The sequence below is a fragment of the Cyrtonyx montezumae genome, unplaced genomic scaffold (genome assembly GCF_038088225.1).
Source record: "Cyrtonyx montezumae isolate F1298 unplaced genomic scaffold, pur_monq_1.0 scaffold_3, whole genome shotgun sequence".
Classification (NCBI taxonomy): domain Eukaryota; kingdom Metazoa; phylum Chordata; class Aves; order Galliformes; family Odontophoridae; genus Cyrtonyx; species Cyrtonyx montezumae.
In genome coordinates this window covers 84,098,230-84,114,731 of record NW_027072034.1, presented here as the reverse complement: position 1 = coordinate 84,114,731, position 16,502 = coordinate 84,098,230, and the positions used below count along the sequence as shown (strand labels likewise).

Sequence of the window (16,502 nt, the reverse complement as noted above, 5' to 3'; positions counted from 1 at the left end):
ATTTTATTCCTTCCTATTTATGACATGCAAGAGTCATAGGAATGCGTTCTAACTGCAGTTTCAGGCTATTTCCATAAGCTTCCTCTTTGACCTTCAGCAGTGAGATGAAGCAGTGATGCCACTCCATTCTAGGAGACGCACTCTCCCTCTGTGTCTTTCAATGTCACCTGAGAAACATTCATGCTGTGTACACCAAAAGTCATCTCAAGGAGCCCGCTTAAAAGCAGAGGTGAAGTGAATGTCTAGCAGAAAAATGCGGTGAGAACTCCATGGCTCCTGAATAACATCATCTGCTACAGGCTGCAAGAGACCGTTCTTTTAATCACCACCTTTTGTCTATTAGGATAATGTTACAGGATCCATTTGTATTGAAGGCATTACATACAAACAATGGCAACAGGTATTTTCTGACCATTTTTTCACATCTGCTTTTTTCATTTCCACTATACCTACAGTACTCTTCTCCTCTTCAGGTGCTGGGAAAGGAACTATTTCAGCATCTCATGCTTACACACAATTCCTTCTGCCATCTTCTCTTACTAGGGCACCAACAGGGAATATTCTATAATTCCCAAGAGACTTGGAAGACTGTACCTATTGATTTACACTCATACAAATGATGAAGGGTCTCTTTTTCCTGTTTTTTAGTGTGAATGCTTACAAGATCTTAGCTACGGTCAGCCAACAACCTGTCCTCAAAACAAATGAAAATAAAAGCAAAGGCAGTGAGAAACCAACAGAAAGCAAAGACTTACCTGTGACACACTTTCCTACTGTGCTTCCAGAAAATTTATTTCTGATATATTCTTCATATAAAATTTTTTGTATGCTGGGAGCACAAAAACACTGCTGGAAGATTTGATTGACTTCAAAGTCAGCAAATGTTAATAAATGCTATTTTCTAGCAGTGTCCCACTGGGGGCCAGCTTTCTAGATGAAACTGAAAGACCTTCAACCAAAAGCAATAAACACTCAAGGTAGGAGAACGTCCATTAATAAAGGTATAGGAAGAGGTAACAGATAATTAACATTTCAGAAACGCAAACAATTCTGTAGATCCAATCAATTGGGATTTTTTACATTTACCCACACCACAGGTGCTTTGCACAGCAGAAAGGAGCTGAGAAAATGTGGAGCATTGGGAGCAGCAGCTGTACACAAGGGGGAATGTAATTTCTGCATCACATAAGCAGAGCAGCACTGCTGCTGGGTGAATTTGCTTACCATCCTTGATTTCATCAGGATCATAAGCCCCCTGCACTGTGCTCTCTCGCAGCCAAATCGGCCTCTCTCGGGCTGGCTTTCCTTCACTTGCAGATCTGTTAGCATCCTCCTGGTCCTCCATGCTAATGACAACGTTCTGGGTATACAAGTCCTCATAAGATGGTCCTTTTGTAGTCCAGGCTTCTCGATGGTGTCCACCCGTAACACCAGCTGTCCCTGAGCCAGTCCCAGCTGTACGTTCTTTGCTACACAGAAATCAAAGAGACAAAAACAGAGCACTCAGAACAAGAACCTTCTTGGCCAGCACTGCAACACTTAAACACGACAATCTCCCATGATCTGCACCAAGAACTTCAATTTTCTTTTCTCCAGGAATTTCTACAGCAGCTTGCTGATTTGGGCAACTTGTGGTCTCTAATGGGAAAACTTACTTAAGGCCATGACAACTTCTAGAATGTGCTGAAGAGAAGAGGTAATACTAACGATGCTGATGCACTTAGATAAAAACAAATGCACAATCCCAGAATGCCACGGAATAAAAGTCACAGGTCACACAGTAATCTAGCGTTTGGCATCTGGTCTCTTTTTTTGCTTTTATACAGCAACCTTGTACTGCACAAAATCCAGTACCAAATTTTAAGTAAGTCAGATGATAGGAGCAAAGACCCAGCATGCTCAGTCTGTGAGACACTAACCTCAGGGCTCCTGAAGGGGTTAACTCACCATGAAAAATACTAATATAACCCTGCTTGAGTGGTGAGTGACAGTGCCCCCATAAATCACATCTCCCCCATTATGCAGGATATCCACACTGTCCACAGACTGCCCTGGGATGAGTGGGAAATCAAGGCAGAGAAAGATGAGAGGACAGCTTCAAACTAAGGACATGGGCTGGGCAAAGGGCTTCGTGTGGTGCTGGGGAGTAGGAAGAGAGAAGATAGAACTGTCTTCACAGCAGAAAAGCTGGAGGGAGAAAGGTGAAAACAGAATCGGAGGGTAGGACAGGCACAGTCTAGCACTCCTTTGTGTTCTGAGGGGAGCTGCTGCCAGCACATTTTCCTTCAGGCTCCCGTCTAGCTCAAAAGACTGATGAAGAAAGGAAACAGACCTGCTTGAATCTGATGGAAAGAGGACATCAGGCGGAGTATCTTCTGCATACAGATGGAAATGAGCCAAAAATACTCTCTGGCTGCAGATGCAGCTCTGCTCTCCAGGTGGGGTAAGCCAATGGTAACTATTCCTCTACTTCCAAACTGTATTTCATCTTCACAGAGAAAACAATAGGTTCACTGCACAGAGTCCATCACAAGCCCTATTAGATGCCACAGAATTGCAGCCATCCAACTGCCAGTGGCGAAGGCTGCTAAGGCTTTTCACGGGTACCAGACCTGCCTGAGTTTCTCCTTTTGTCCAGAGGAAATCAATGACGGATGCTAGCAGTGTTCCTGCTCTGCTGCCAGCTGCTATCAGCTGAGCTGACACAAGTTGTGAGTGAGCACGGTTCATTTGCTGCTATCTACCCAGCAACCTTTCCTCCAAAGGAGAAGCTTAAAATAAGGCTGCAGTTGGAGACCTGAGTAATACACATCTTTTTTAAATCAGCAAAGATTTAACCATTGCTTGACAAGCTTAATTCTGCACAATTTTTAGGTGTAAACGAGGGGGAAACACAGGGAGGTCATCATCTTTCCTCCACAGATGTAAAATAATCAGCGTGTTGAGCCTCGGTTAGGATTGAGGACTGTTCACAGTGCATTTGCTGGGATCTGATAGCAAAATACTTGACAATATTTGTGTTAGCATGTGTCCACACGCTAACTGCTTCTCTCCCACAGGCAGCCCCACTAGGAAAGCTTCACAGCAACCTTGAATTTCTGGGCTGAAGGAAAAGACTCTTGCACATGCACTGCTTATATAACCTAAGGAACCACACAGAGAGACCTTCTTCCCAGTGTGTTATTTCAAGTGTTGGCACCTTTCAGTTTTCCAAGACAGGCATGTGTTCTGTGAAAAGCACTGCTCTGCTTCCCACACAATAGAAATCTGTAACTAGCGTTTCCCTGACAATTTTATGTAATCCACTTTCCTCACAAGATGCACAATGCAACTCTCCCCCAGCCTCTCCCTCTTCATGCTTCACTGTGACAGTTGAATATTCTCTAGTGCCAGGAGCTGCCTAATAATACTTTCACACAGAGGTGCCCAGAAGTATGTTTGAAATGGACTTTTTGCCCACGCAGTATCATTCAGTAGCAAAATACTTATTCCACAATGTCAGGAACATTTCAAAATGAAGGTAACAGCTGTAAGAAACACCTACAATATGCATTACTTTAAATCATCTACTGCAGTGTATCACATTCACCTGGAATAACGTAGGCATTTTGTCAACTCTCAGACCTCAATGAACTTTGCAAACATATCCCAACTCTCTGCATCATTTATGCAACTTCATCTTCTACTGTACTGCTAGCAGGAGTGTGCAGTCTCAAGGCTATCTGACCAGCTGAATATTCCTTACTGCAAGAAGAGATCTCACTGTTCTGTTAGATGCAAGATGTACTTTTTCCCTTGGCTCCAGCCATTGACTCCTAGGGAAGAATAAGTGGAAATATGACCAGTTTCCAGGGCAAGTGAATGACAATTGCACACTGCCAGTGTAGTTGGTTACAGCTACCATCTTCAACACCTGCAGCTGCATGTGCCCGTGCAGAGATGTGGGCACTTTGTGATCTCTTCTGTTTCAAAATCATCAGAAGTCAGTTTTGTCAATGATTTCAAAAACTCGAGATTCCATAAAATGGCCATAATAAATAACCCAGGACTTGGCACTTAAAAAAAAATCTCACAGCAGTACTTTTATGCAATTAGCTGCCTTGAATTAATAAGAGTTAATAAATAATTAAATCATCATATGTGCTGAGGTAAGTTGTGCTCAAGAAAGGATTTTAAAATGCTTCTCTACTTTGTCATTCCTTGCTCAGAGTAATTAATCATTTATAGTGTTTTTTAAGTATTCAAGAGTCAAGTAAGTGGGTGCTCCTCTTTAATCATGGGACAATACCAGGCTTTAGCCATTGTGATTTCCTGTGCGCTGAGACAAGGTAGCCGTGGGGAAGACTGAGAAATGACCCCCTTTTTGGTGGGGTTATCCCAGTTCTAGTACACAAACTACAGAACATAGTTTTTGAAGCAAAATGTAATGATTCAGCTTGGGAACAAAGGCTTCAAAGACTCCCCATATCAACAAAGACATGTTGAGTGACCTTGGAAAAATCTCCCCTCCATATATCGCTTCTGTTTTCCTATCAGAACAATGAGCAAAATTAGCTATATCCTTTGCCAGAAAAAGACTATGGACAAGTTATTTTTAATATACTAATTAGAAACTGTCTAGTATTAATATATGATGAACCTTCTCTCTCAAGGTTAGCCTGAAAGCAAAGAAAAGAGTCTCCAGCTTCTTCTCCCATTAACTAAAGTCAAGCATCCCAAGGCATGGTGGGAATGCTTCCCCTAGTGGTACTGATTTTCTTGGGTGCTTAATTAATTATTTTTTAAGCAGAGATAAGTGCATCACATTTCACCACAACTGACAAAACTAACAGCTCCCCACATCTTTCTAGGTTACTTAAACATCATTGGGTTTTGTACAACTACAAAAGTTCTGAAGGAAAGTATCACTTCCCAAGGGCAGGAATGTTTTAAAGATTTTCTGATCACAAAGTGGTCAACCCCCCAGAAGAATAACAAGCAGAAGAAAATCAGGAAAAAAAATACACTTATTACAAATGACGTCTTCAATTTAGTTTTGTCACAGATGGATTTGAAACACAAAGTGTGGAATGCAGTTAGCTCAGTTTCAAAAGCTGTGTGGAAGTAAAAGGAGAAGATGAAAGATAAGGAATGGTTTCAGAGAACAGTGTGTGTGGGACAGCAAGGGGGTGGCCAAAAAGCATTCTAGAGACTAGATGGCACCTATAGAGAGCTTTGCAAAATGGCCACAGTTTGCATTTATTAAATACTGGGGCAAAGGTTTGTAATATATCCTAGCTGCAGGCTACCCATGAACCCCACCCTACTGAAAAATGCCTGCAGAAGACTAATTAGAAGAATAGTAATCCATTTTGTTTTGTAAAAAAAAGTGGTTGGGGATAAGTGGATGAGTCATCGCCTTATAAACCATACATTCCTCAGGGAATTTGTCAGTGGCTTGCACCATTGGTGCTGAACAAGCGAGTCCCTAATGCACAAGACTTGGGAAAGCCTCGCACAGTAGATGAATGCACTATGAGGAAGCAGTGTGGTCAGAGAAGACAGGGTCCGTTCCCACCTCTGCTTCAAGGCAGGGATCTCAGTGGGCTCTGGCTCGAGGACTTCATAGGCTAAGTTGACATCTTCTGTCTCACGCAGTAGCTTATAGATGGGCTCGATCTGCTCGTTAAATCTTGCCACGAGTGTCCTTGCATCTTTTTTGGGCATCACCGACTCATCCTCTTCCACTTCCGTCTCACAGAAAGTACAGCGGAAAGTTTCTAAAACAAAAAAATAGTTGCTAAACATCAGAAGGAAAGCAACAAGACCAGCTCTTCATGCAGCACTTTCAACAGCAATGCCTCCCTGTTCGCTTTGCTTGATGCTAAATAGCTCTTCTCGCCCTGACATTCCCTTTCCACAACGAGGGTACCTGGTTATTATTAAAGCAGAAAACAAAGCCAGCAGTCTGTTGTCGCTTAGTGACACTCGGCTTGGGGTACAGATTCTTACTCTGGAACACCCAGATGTGTTACAGTACCACTGCTGAGACACTCCCTAATCCCACACACTCTTTCTTGCTAGACATTTAAAATGTTATCTACAACTGAGCAGCAATAAAAAGCTTCACATTATACCGCTGGCAGCTCACATATCATCTGTTCCAGGTGCTGGAATTGCTATCTCCCAGGCCCCCAGAACAATTCAGTTTCACAGTGAAGTGGCACGCAGCTTGACACTGCCCAAACAGCTCTGCAGTAACTGTTAGTACAACCACTGTCACCATGAAATTCATGCAAAATGATGGCTTCTCCTCCCGATGTAGGGCCATGGCAAACGGTAGAGTAGCAAAAGTATTTCCCTCATATTAATTTCTTGTAATTAAGAATGGTAAACTAACAGTTGTATGAAATCAACTAAGACTGATATATACAACTGTATGAGATCAACTACGCTTGTTTCACAGAGCTCACCAGGAGCTAGAAAAACAGGTCAAACAGAAAGGCGACTGAAATGGTTGCCTGGCAATGCAGTTACAAAACCGGACTGAACTCCTGCACAGCAGGCCTTTTGGTTCCGTTGCTCCATCTGTGAGCAGGAACCTTAGGGAAGTACTTGCACAGTAGGACCCTGCCATATGGCCTGCTATGAGGGCAGCAGTGCAGCACAATGACTTAGCCTTGAAACAAGCAAATCCTTCTCCCCCAAAACTTAACATACGTACACCAGCATGCTCTGAGATTTTCACATTTCTTGTGTGATTTTTTACTTACCTTTTCCATGGCACCTAAAAATATATAAGCTCATCTCTAAGTGTCCTAATAAAGAAAGAAAAAGACCTCTTTTTCATCAACACAGAGCCTGAGGATAAGTTGTACCAGGGAAATCATAAAATCATAGAATGGCTTAGGTTGGAAGGAGGTCTTAAAGCCCACCCAATTCCAACCCTGCTACCGTAGGCAGGGTTGTCATCCACCAGACCAGGCTGCCTAGGGCCCCATCCAACCTGGCCCTGAACAGTTCCAGGGATGGGGCATCCACCGCTTCCCTGAGCAACCTGTGCCAGCACCTCACCACCCTATGAGTAAAGAATTTCTTTCTAATGTCTAACTTGAATCTCCCTTCTCTTAGTTTACATTCCTCCTTGTCCTGTCACTGATCGTGTAAAAAGTTGGCCCCCTCCTGCTTGCAAGCTCCCTTCAGGTTCTGGAAGGCTCCTTCCTGGAGCCTACTTCTCCAAGCTAAACAAGTCCAACTCCTTCAGCCTTTCTTCATAGGAGAGTTGCTGCAGCTCTCCTCTGGCTACATTTATGTCCCAACAATCAGTGTTAGGATCAGTATTGGAGCCTGCCATATCACTGATAGTAATTACAAACACAGTTGGAAGAAGGGGGCTGGCCCACAGTACTGGAGCATGACGTAGTGAAACAATTTTGCAAGCCAGGGCTTCTAGCACCTTGCTCTGCTCTATTCACAGATTTGTTGGTCTTGTCATCTCATTTTTCAGCGTATCTTCTTCCCCACCCGTAGGCACCGTGATTAAAACAGGTCCAGTTGGCTGTGAGGGCTAAACCATGCTTCTGCAGCTCTTGGGAAACACGTAAAAACACTTTAGGACAGGAAGCAGAATCAGTTCCTTTTCACCAGTCTGTAGAAAAGCAATTTTATACCTTACACCATCTAAAATGCATACTGCTCATTGTTACCTGTAAATTACCACAACTGTATATAGGGCCTGCAACACGTACAAACTTCCTGCAAAATCTTAATAAAGTTTGTCCTACCTACATGTAAAAGCTAGAACCCCTGACACCAGAAGTATGCAATGTGAAGGGTAAGTGGATAAAGTGCTCTCTTCTCCCAACAAAGCACAAAGCATTGCTTACTTTTTCATCCAACAAAAATTGCCACTATTGATTTAAGAGCGGAACAACTATACAAGATGTCAGCCTGGCAAAAAACTGAAGCCAAAGTTTGGTCTCCTTATCCCACATCTGAGGCTGTCAGCATAACAAATTGGCAAAAGTTAAATCAATTTAAAGTAATTAGCACATCTCAGTTGCCATAATGGTCTAAGCAAACAAAGATGAGGAACTCTCCTCTTTTCAACCTACCTCAGCCACTAAGTCCTGTTGCATATTCCTGAGACAGCTCCTGCTGTGAAAACGTGTCCATCTGTGAATCCCATGAGTATATGCGAGAAATTAAAATCATAGGGAGAATGGTTCCAATTCACAGCACCAAAGAATCACAATAAATAGAGCTCTAATGAAACAGAACTCCCGAAGCTATCATGGTTTTTCTGTAACTTCCACCCTTCAGGGCTTGTCATAAGCAGAAAATAAAGTTAATAGATGAATTATGTAAAGAATCTGAGAATGAGTGAAATGACAGGCTTCCTCCATTAATATGCTGATTTTTTTGTGGTGATGTAGCATTTCAGAAGAGGCGTATGTGATTAGAGAACTGAGAAGTTGGTTTGCCATGGCAGATGGCATTTATACGTTGCAAACCTCTTGTTAGACATTAAGAGGTCACAAAATGTCACCAGAGCTTTTATGACATGGCACATCACATCAGCAGTGACACATGCTCCTTACGAATATGTATTGCATATGACAAACGTGAAGTGAAGGGCATCCAAAGCCTGAGAATGGCAATGTTCCCACTCTGATGACATATTTCTTCCTTCTGTGGCCTCAACTGATGGCTTTCCATTCAAATATGCTGCATAAGGCAGGGCAAGTAGATAAGCTGGAGCTTTCTTGCATCTTGGAAATACCAACAGAGAGCACATATATCCTGTTTAGGAACACACATGTTAAAAAACAGCCATGTGAAAGATCTCATCTGCCCCCACACTCTCAAGGACAATGGTCATCTGCCTCCCTGAGGCATGCTGTGATTAAAGCAGCTCAAGCTCTGAAGTATAGGGCCAGCATAGTTATGGACCATTCCCAATGACTTTATTTCACTTGAGACAAGGAAAAGGTCAACCTCCCACATGTACTACGTGCACAATGCCCAAGCATGTGAGCTACATCTGCTGTAGTTCTCCTGTGTGCAAAAAGACAGTGATGGTGCAAGAGGAGTTAGCAGAGACAGGAGACATCAGAATTAATGTTGCTTCCACTATGTTAGCTTGGCTCATCACATATGTACACATTTTAACTAGAAATGAATCTGCCCAAGGCCTTCAATAGAAATACTGAATTATTTGGGTTGGAAGGGACCTTAAAGCCCACCCAGTTCCAACCACTTGCTACAGGCAGGATCCCAGGAAGACCCCCATGCATAAGGCAATCGAAGCTTCCCTACGCAGCCTGTTCCAGTACCTAGAAGGATCAAGCTCATATCCAGACAAAGGTGTCTTTCTTCCACTCTTCCCTTTGGGATGCTTCCTCAGACTCACACTATTCTGACACTTACAACCTAAATTTACTCCCATAAATTTCAAACCTACGTACTGTTGTGCCAAGACATGTATCTCACCTCAGCCAGCTTCCATCTTGTTGTTAATCCTTCAGATACATTTACAAACTGCTGTCCCTACTAATTCCCTCCACCTTCATTTTGCCAATCTAAACAAATCATGCATTCTTCTCCCCCTAAGAAAACTGTCCATCCATCCCTTTGGCCACGCTATCTGTCTCACAACACACTTTCTCCAGCTTGCTGTCATCCTGCTATACAGAAAAAGCTGAAATGTGTGTAAGTCTCCAGATGAGATATTCCAAAATCCCAATGACTTTAGTTCTTCTTTGATGGCTACTGAGACTTTTTAAGATCATGGAAGAGCTGCTTCAATTACCGCAAGCTCCTTCAACACTCACAGACCTTTCTTCCTTCTCCACAGTTTCTAGTTGATGGGCTCCATATTTACATGAGATATTTACAAAGGATGCGAGATGCGTGACACTGTACTTTATACTGGGATCACTCAGCTCATTTTTATTATTCCAGCGTTCATCTCACCCAAGATACCTAAGAAAATCATAGAATCCTTAGAAGGTTTGAGATACCTAAGAAATCATAGAATCCTTAGAGTTGGAAGGGACCTCTGAAGGCCATCTAGTCCAACTTCTCTGCAATGAACAGGGACACCACAGCTAGATCAGGCTGCCCAGGGCCTGATCCAGCTCGACCTGGATGTCACCTGTTTGTGACAGTCTTAAATAAGTCTACCTAAAAATGATCGGTCTGAAACAACACAGAAACATAGCTGGCCTGGAGGTTCATCAGATCACATTCCTGCAACTGCTGCAGCCATTTTCATGCAGCATTTCCCTGACTCCTACAAGTTTTTAGTTCTGCAGTAAATCAGACAAAGTCCATTATATGCATACAGCTCATCTTTCACAACGTGGAAAATAAAAAAGTCTGTGGAAGAGAAAATATCACAGGATGCATAAGAAACATGAATTTCAGCACTTTCTAACCCTGAGTGCTTCATTTGATGTGAAAAAGAGACTATTAAGATTCTGAGGAAAGGACAGTTGTTCCTAGGTTCCTACCAACAGGGATCCAAAAAATGCCAGACAAGCTAGAGAGACAAAAGATCTCTTCACAGCAAAACTTGCCATTCAGAACATTACAACACAGACAAAGGAAGCTACCTTTCCCCTGTCTCTTATTCTGCTTTCACAGCCCATTCTTCAAAACAGTCAAACTGGTTTTGATGAGTTTTTCCTAAGCAGTTTAAACTAATGTGGATGCATAGAATGGAAAAGCTCAGCATAAAGTAAGCATTTGACAAGTTTTGCACAGAATGCAAAAAAACAAATTAAAAAAAAAGAAAGAAAAACAGAGCAATTCCTGTATCCTCCCTCCACAAACAGTCCAAACTAATTTAATGGAAATACTTTGCAGTCTGAGCAATAGGCATCGCTGTCAGTACAAATTATAATTAAGTTCCTTTTGTTTCTCACTGATTTTCTGGATTTAGAGAACTATTTAGGACAGCACCTAAAGGCACTTCTCCCCTGAATCATTACTGACAGAAATAGTAGGTCGAGTGGCTACAGACCTGGATTGTTATTTACCACAACATAAACACATTCCATGTTAGTGTATAAGGATGGTCATCTACTAGCAATAGGAACCTGAGGGGGTTAAACTGAGGCAAAGAGTTTTAATGACTTTAATGAACCAAGCTAGTAACAGAGCTAATTGTTAAAACAATTGATGGTTGATTGGATTAATGATAATGCAGATTAGACTTCAGGATGTGTTGATCTTTACTGACTCTCACAGCTAAAGGGACTACTCAGCCTTCATGAATCCACCCCTAGCATCTCAGTGAGAAAGACTCAATGTGCCTGAGAGAGGAACACATTCCCATCCCCAGGAAAGATAAACCTCCTGCCAATTGTATCGCCTAGCCTTCTCTCTCCCCATCTCTCTTTTCTTCCCACAGTGGAGACCTATAGGTCCATGTGCATTCGTATTTGACTTCTGATTTAGGCAAAGGATAGAAAAACCTACCAAATAAACCTGTCTCCTGAACACCACAGCAGTATTATTCTCCCTGCAAGTAATTCAGTGTTTCTATAAATGCATTAAAAAAGCCAATTACAGAGCACAGTGTGTTACATAAAATGCAGTGCCACATCTCATCTTTCTAAGAGAGGTTTCATGGCCCACTGGATCTCAGGCTCTTGAGGACATGCCACAGCCCAAGGCTGACTGCAGTACTCTATCTTGAAATGTGGCACAGAAAGTGTACAATTTTACTTTAGTCCTGTCTGGACACCCTGGTTAAGACCAGAGTACACGCTGTTTTTAGAGCTTCTTGGGGTACAAACACTAGACCATATGCAGGAAACGTCAGTGTTTAAGGAACCCGAACTCTGGAATGAAACATCCAGCTCTGATGCTGAAACATTTATGAGATCAACACTTTCCAGCATCAGACCTTAAGATTTTAAGGCAGCTTTTGGTGAACTAGTTATTGAGCAAGGACTGTTCACCTGCTAATGCTTTTTTCACTGATCTGCTCAACATAATTCAGGACTCTACAGGAGAGGCAGGAATATGAGATCTAGCTCCTCAGGGCTGCATTGACTATCTAACCCACAGGTACAACTGGTTTGGGAAGCAGTCTTGTATACTTCAGCTGTAAAACTCACTATATCAGCCTCCAGAAAAGGTTTATTTAATGAATTCAGTAAAGGCAAAACCCAGTATTTGATCATACAATTCAACATCATTTCATAATATATACACACCACGGAACAGCTCAGACTTTTGAGTTCTTGCTTTTGAGCCTCAATAACATTTCTTAAACATTTTTCGTCTTTAATATAGATTCAGAACACTGAATTACCCACCAGGTATTAAACAGAGAGTAAACATTTCATTTGGGATTAGTGCCAATCAGTTTCTTTTCAAAGCTTCTATTACTGTAACATAGATGTAGCAGACAAAGCATTTAAGGGCACTTACGCAGCAGCACTATTTCTGATTTAGATGAGGTAAGACTACCAGAAACGTGCTCAAGAGGGCTCAGAGCTACAATTCTCCAACATTCAAAGAAGAATAAAAACAATCTGCTTAAAATATAAGAAGATGGATACTTTAAAAAAAGAGATACAGGCATACTTTTTAACACAGCACCATTAGCAAACGGTGCAATAAATCTATTTTGTAACTGCCATTAACTAGTTTCTCACTGCAATCAGAATAAAATTTCACTTAGTATGCGCATGTGTTCAGCGTGCAAATGCATAAAAACTGGGAACAGTGTGTAAATGTATAAAAACTGAGGAACTGGCAGTCCTGGAAACAGAAGGTCTCAGTTCAGCTGCAGAGTGGGTTTTACTCAGGCAGTCACATTATCACTGGAATAACTTGGAAAAATGGTGCTGCTAGAATGTTAGTGCAGATGGCCAAAAATAGTGTCCAGCACTTGTTCTGGACCTTCTTGGCATGAAATGAACCCTGCTGTTAACAAAAATAGGAACTGCTGAGATAAGACACCCTTGGCAACACCTTAGAACATGTAAGGACAGTGTTTTTCATCCTTGAAAATCCCAAGCACTTAGGGGCCGGGAAATCAAAGTAGAGAAACATTCAGAGATTCATTCATGACCTACCCACATTCCCACTCCTCCATTTCAGATAAACTTGAAATACTTCCCATACCTGACATCAGTACGTTAAGCCACAACAGCTTAACAACAACCTGTGATTCTCTGGGAGAGATGTGTTCTTCCATGTTTACTGTAACTCACGTATCCCTTTAGAAACATACAAGAGATCCCCGGAGAGAAGGGATTTACAGCTCTGACACACCTGCTATGATATTTGTCACCCAGAAGGACATCCATTTCAATAGAAGATGGCTCAGAAATGTCAACAACTGAAAACCTTTACTTTCAAATTCCCATCAGAGTTTATGCGCGGCAAGGAGAATTCCCTACTGTGTAAGCTTCCTCCACAAAGCTACTAGGGCCACATATGGAGAACAATGGAGATTAATAAAACCCAGGAAGTCTAAAAAGTCATTTTCTCCTCATTATAATAAACTCCAGTTAAAAAGAAGTTTACTCAAGGAATGCTGAGTCTTTGCATTTCATGCAAATCTGCCCATGTACCCACCGGGAATCTTTTCAATAACAAAGAGCAAGAACGAAGTGCTTAAACCATCCTCCCAAGGCAGTGTTTGAAAGGCCAACGGGCCATTGCCAGAAGCGTGGGTTTCTATACTAGGGCCTCAAGCAGAAGCAGGCCTTGGGAGCCTGATGGCAGCAGCTGGCAACAGTGAGGAGGAAGAAGCAATGCTGTGTTCTTTCTAACTCTTTTAAATTGCATTGCAAGATGGGCCAGGAGAGAGGACACACTGCTTCTTCAGTCTGCTTTTCCTTCTTTGTTTTCTAAGAGGCTCTAGAGACCCTTGACAAGGAACAAAGAAAGTTTTCAGATGCTGGTTACTTCAGAACAAAGGCAGTGTATTATCAAAGCAGACGTTGGTTGTCCTCTTACCTTCCTTTCTGAAGGTTTGGGACAGGCAGCACTGACTGAATCTGCTATTCACTGGTGCAAAAAGGTCATGCTCCCAGCCTGCAGTTTTTGAAAGGTACCCCAGCACTGCCAAGTTATACAATAGCATGCAATAAGAACAGCTATTGCTTTCCAATTGACTTTTGGGGATTCACTCTTGGCTGCCAATAAAAAGGATGACGCAAATTAGCATTTTCTCTCATCAACTGCCTTGTATTCTCAGTTGTACAAGTTGACCAATACCAAATGAGAGGGAATGGACACAAGTTGCATCGGGGAAGATTTAGATTAGATTTGAGGAAACATTTTTTCTCTGCAAGAGTGGTCAGGCACTGGAATGGCCTGCCTAGGGAGGTGGTTGAGGCACCATCCCTAGCGCTGTTCAAGAAGCGTTTAGATGAGGTGCTAAGGGATTTGATTTAGTAGCTTAGTGGGTAGGGATGGTGACAGGAGGATGATTGGACTAGATGATCTTGTAGGTACTTTCCAAACTAATGTACCTATGAATCTATACCCTTCTGACATGCATACACACATGCTTTGCCTGAACATCATACCTATTTACTCTGCTGTATTGCAAAGTATTATTAACATTTGTTACATTTTAGCACGTGAAACCTCATTTGTGACTTGCAATCAAGAAAACTGTAGTCTCAATATAATCTTTTTTTTGTTCCTTTAGCTACACTTCTATACAGCCATGCCCCTCAAGTTCTTCTTAGTGAAATGCCTTTAAAAAAAAAGCCTGTACACAAAAGTTGTCCTTTTTTCTTTACTCTTTTTACTGTCTTTTCCCCCTTCCTTGTAAAAACTGGCCATAACCAAGAAGACACCCAAAACTGCACCCAGTAACCAGGAAAGGATTAGAGCTGAGCAGGACCCTACCTGCTGGGCCTTCTGCACAGAACCCTGTGCTCAGTGCCACTGCCTGACCCAGCAGGAAGGTGGAAAGGGAAGTCCAGAGCAGGGAGATGGAAAGTTTCCTCCGAAGGTGGTGCATTCAGTGCCTGCCTGCCTTTCTCTCACTATGTCATCGTAGTAACAGGGAGCATTACTGAAAGCACCCAGGGAAAACTCTCTCTTACCTGACCCATCCCTTTCTCTTCTAATTCATGCAGTGAGAACCACAAGGCCCTATGTAAATGAAAAGAACTAAAGTGATAGGATGATCCAGTGAGACAGCAGTAAGTGCCAAATGCACACATTAAAAACAGGCGTTTCTACAGTTCTTGCCTACTGCACTGCAATTTCTTATCACAGATTTCATGGTAAACATATAGTAGTGCTCATGAAAAGAAACATGAAACTTCTCATTGCAGAATATGTGTATCACTCATCAGCAGCAAAATGCTCAGGATTTATAGAGCATCCCTGAGTACGTAACATTCACTAAACCTGCCTCACTCCAGCAACTTGCATACCAAGAATAATTAAGGAAAAAAAAGATAATAAAATATAATAAAATATAATAAATAACCTGGTGGTGATCTGACATCTCGCTCATGGAGCTGTTAAGGAGACATACTGATGAAGCTTATAGTAACGCCAGACAAAGCAATAAAAAGCCTGCCTGACATCTGAAAATCTTGAGAGTCCAGAGGGACTACCTCTCTTGATGTTAGTCTATATTATTTCTGTTTCAAGTAAATTTCCTCTTATGGCCAGTGTCTCAAATATGATCACCTGTAAACTAAGAGCCAAAAAAGCTTGTCTTTGCCCTGCTTTCTAATCACTGTCACAACGCAGACAGAGACCTCAGGTTATTTGACACAGGAAGTTACCTTTTTAATGGCCTAAAACTATGCCATCATTTCAAAAGAAAGTATAAAAGGAAAGAGAAACAGTTAAGAAAGCAAATTCCATCTCATCTTTTATATCTCACAACATATGCTTGTGGAAAACACAATACTGAAGTTGACTGTACATGTCTGACAGCTCTAGATAATAAAGTATTTAATGTATCACTTGAAATATCTTCAGAAACAATAACTTAAGTTCTTCACAAATCACACTCCAGCGACATGTATCTTTGGAGGTCAGAGCTCTTGTACACTGAAAGAATGTGCCAGGATGGGGCAATAGAAGCTGAGGACACAACATAAAAAGTTTAACACAGTTTACTGAGTTAATAAGATAGACTGACAGCTTATCTAAGCAATCTCAATTTACTGTTGTCTTCCATTACAGAAACAATACCCAAAAATGTACTCCCTATTTTATTTCTTACTCTGATTAAACAGAATGACACATATACTAATTGTTACAGCACTTCATTAACCAATTTAGTCAAACAGTAAAAAAAAAGATAAGAAACACACCACTTTGAAGGTGTGTTTCTACCCTTCAAATCACCAAAGCGTGGAAACTCTGGAATTGTACCTCTGATACTGCCTTTCAGCTCAGTGGGTTGACTCAGCTTTTGCCTAGTTTATTTTGTGAGTATACAAGGAATTCACGTCTGCGTAGTGTCTTCAGCACAGAAGATCTCAAGCCCTTTCCTCTGACACAGATCAAAAACCAAA

The 16,502-nt window shown here is 41.8% G+C and overlaps 1 protein-coding gene across 1 annotated transcript in view; it reads right to left on the bottom strand.

The window, feature by feature from the left end:
- Window positions 1-16,502, bottom strand: part of GTF2E1 (general transcription factor IIE subunit 1) — a 47,126-nt gene that overhangs the window by 4,180 nt on the left and 26,444 nt on the right. The window contains exons 3-4 of the mRNA XM_065742108.1: window positions 5,558-5,759; window positions 1,225-1,469 (exon numbers count right to left, since the gene is read on the bottom strand). Coding sequence (XP_065598180.1) covers window positions 1,225-1,469; window positions 5,558-5,759 — 447 coding nt within the window. The remainder of the gene's footprint in view (window positions 1-1,224; window positions 1,470-5,557; window positions 5,760-16,502) is intronic.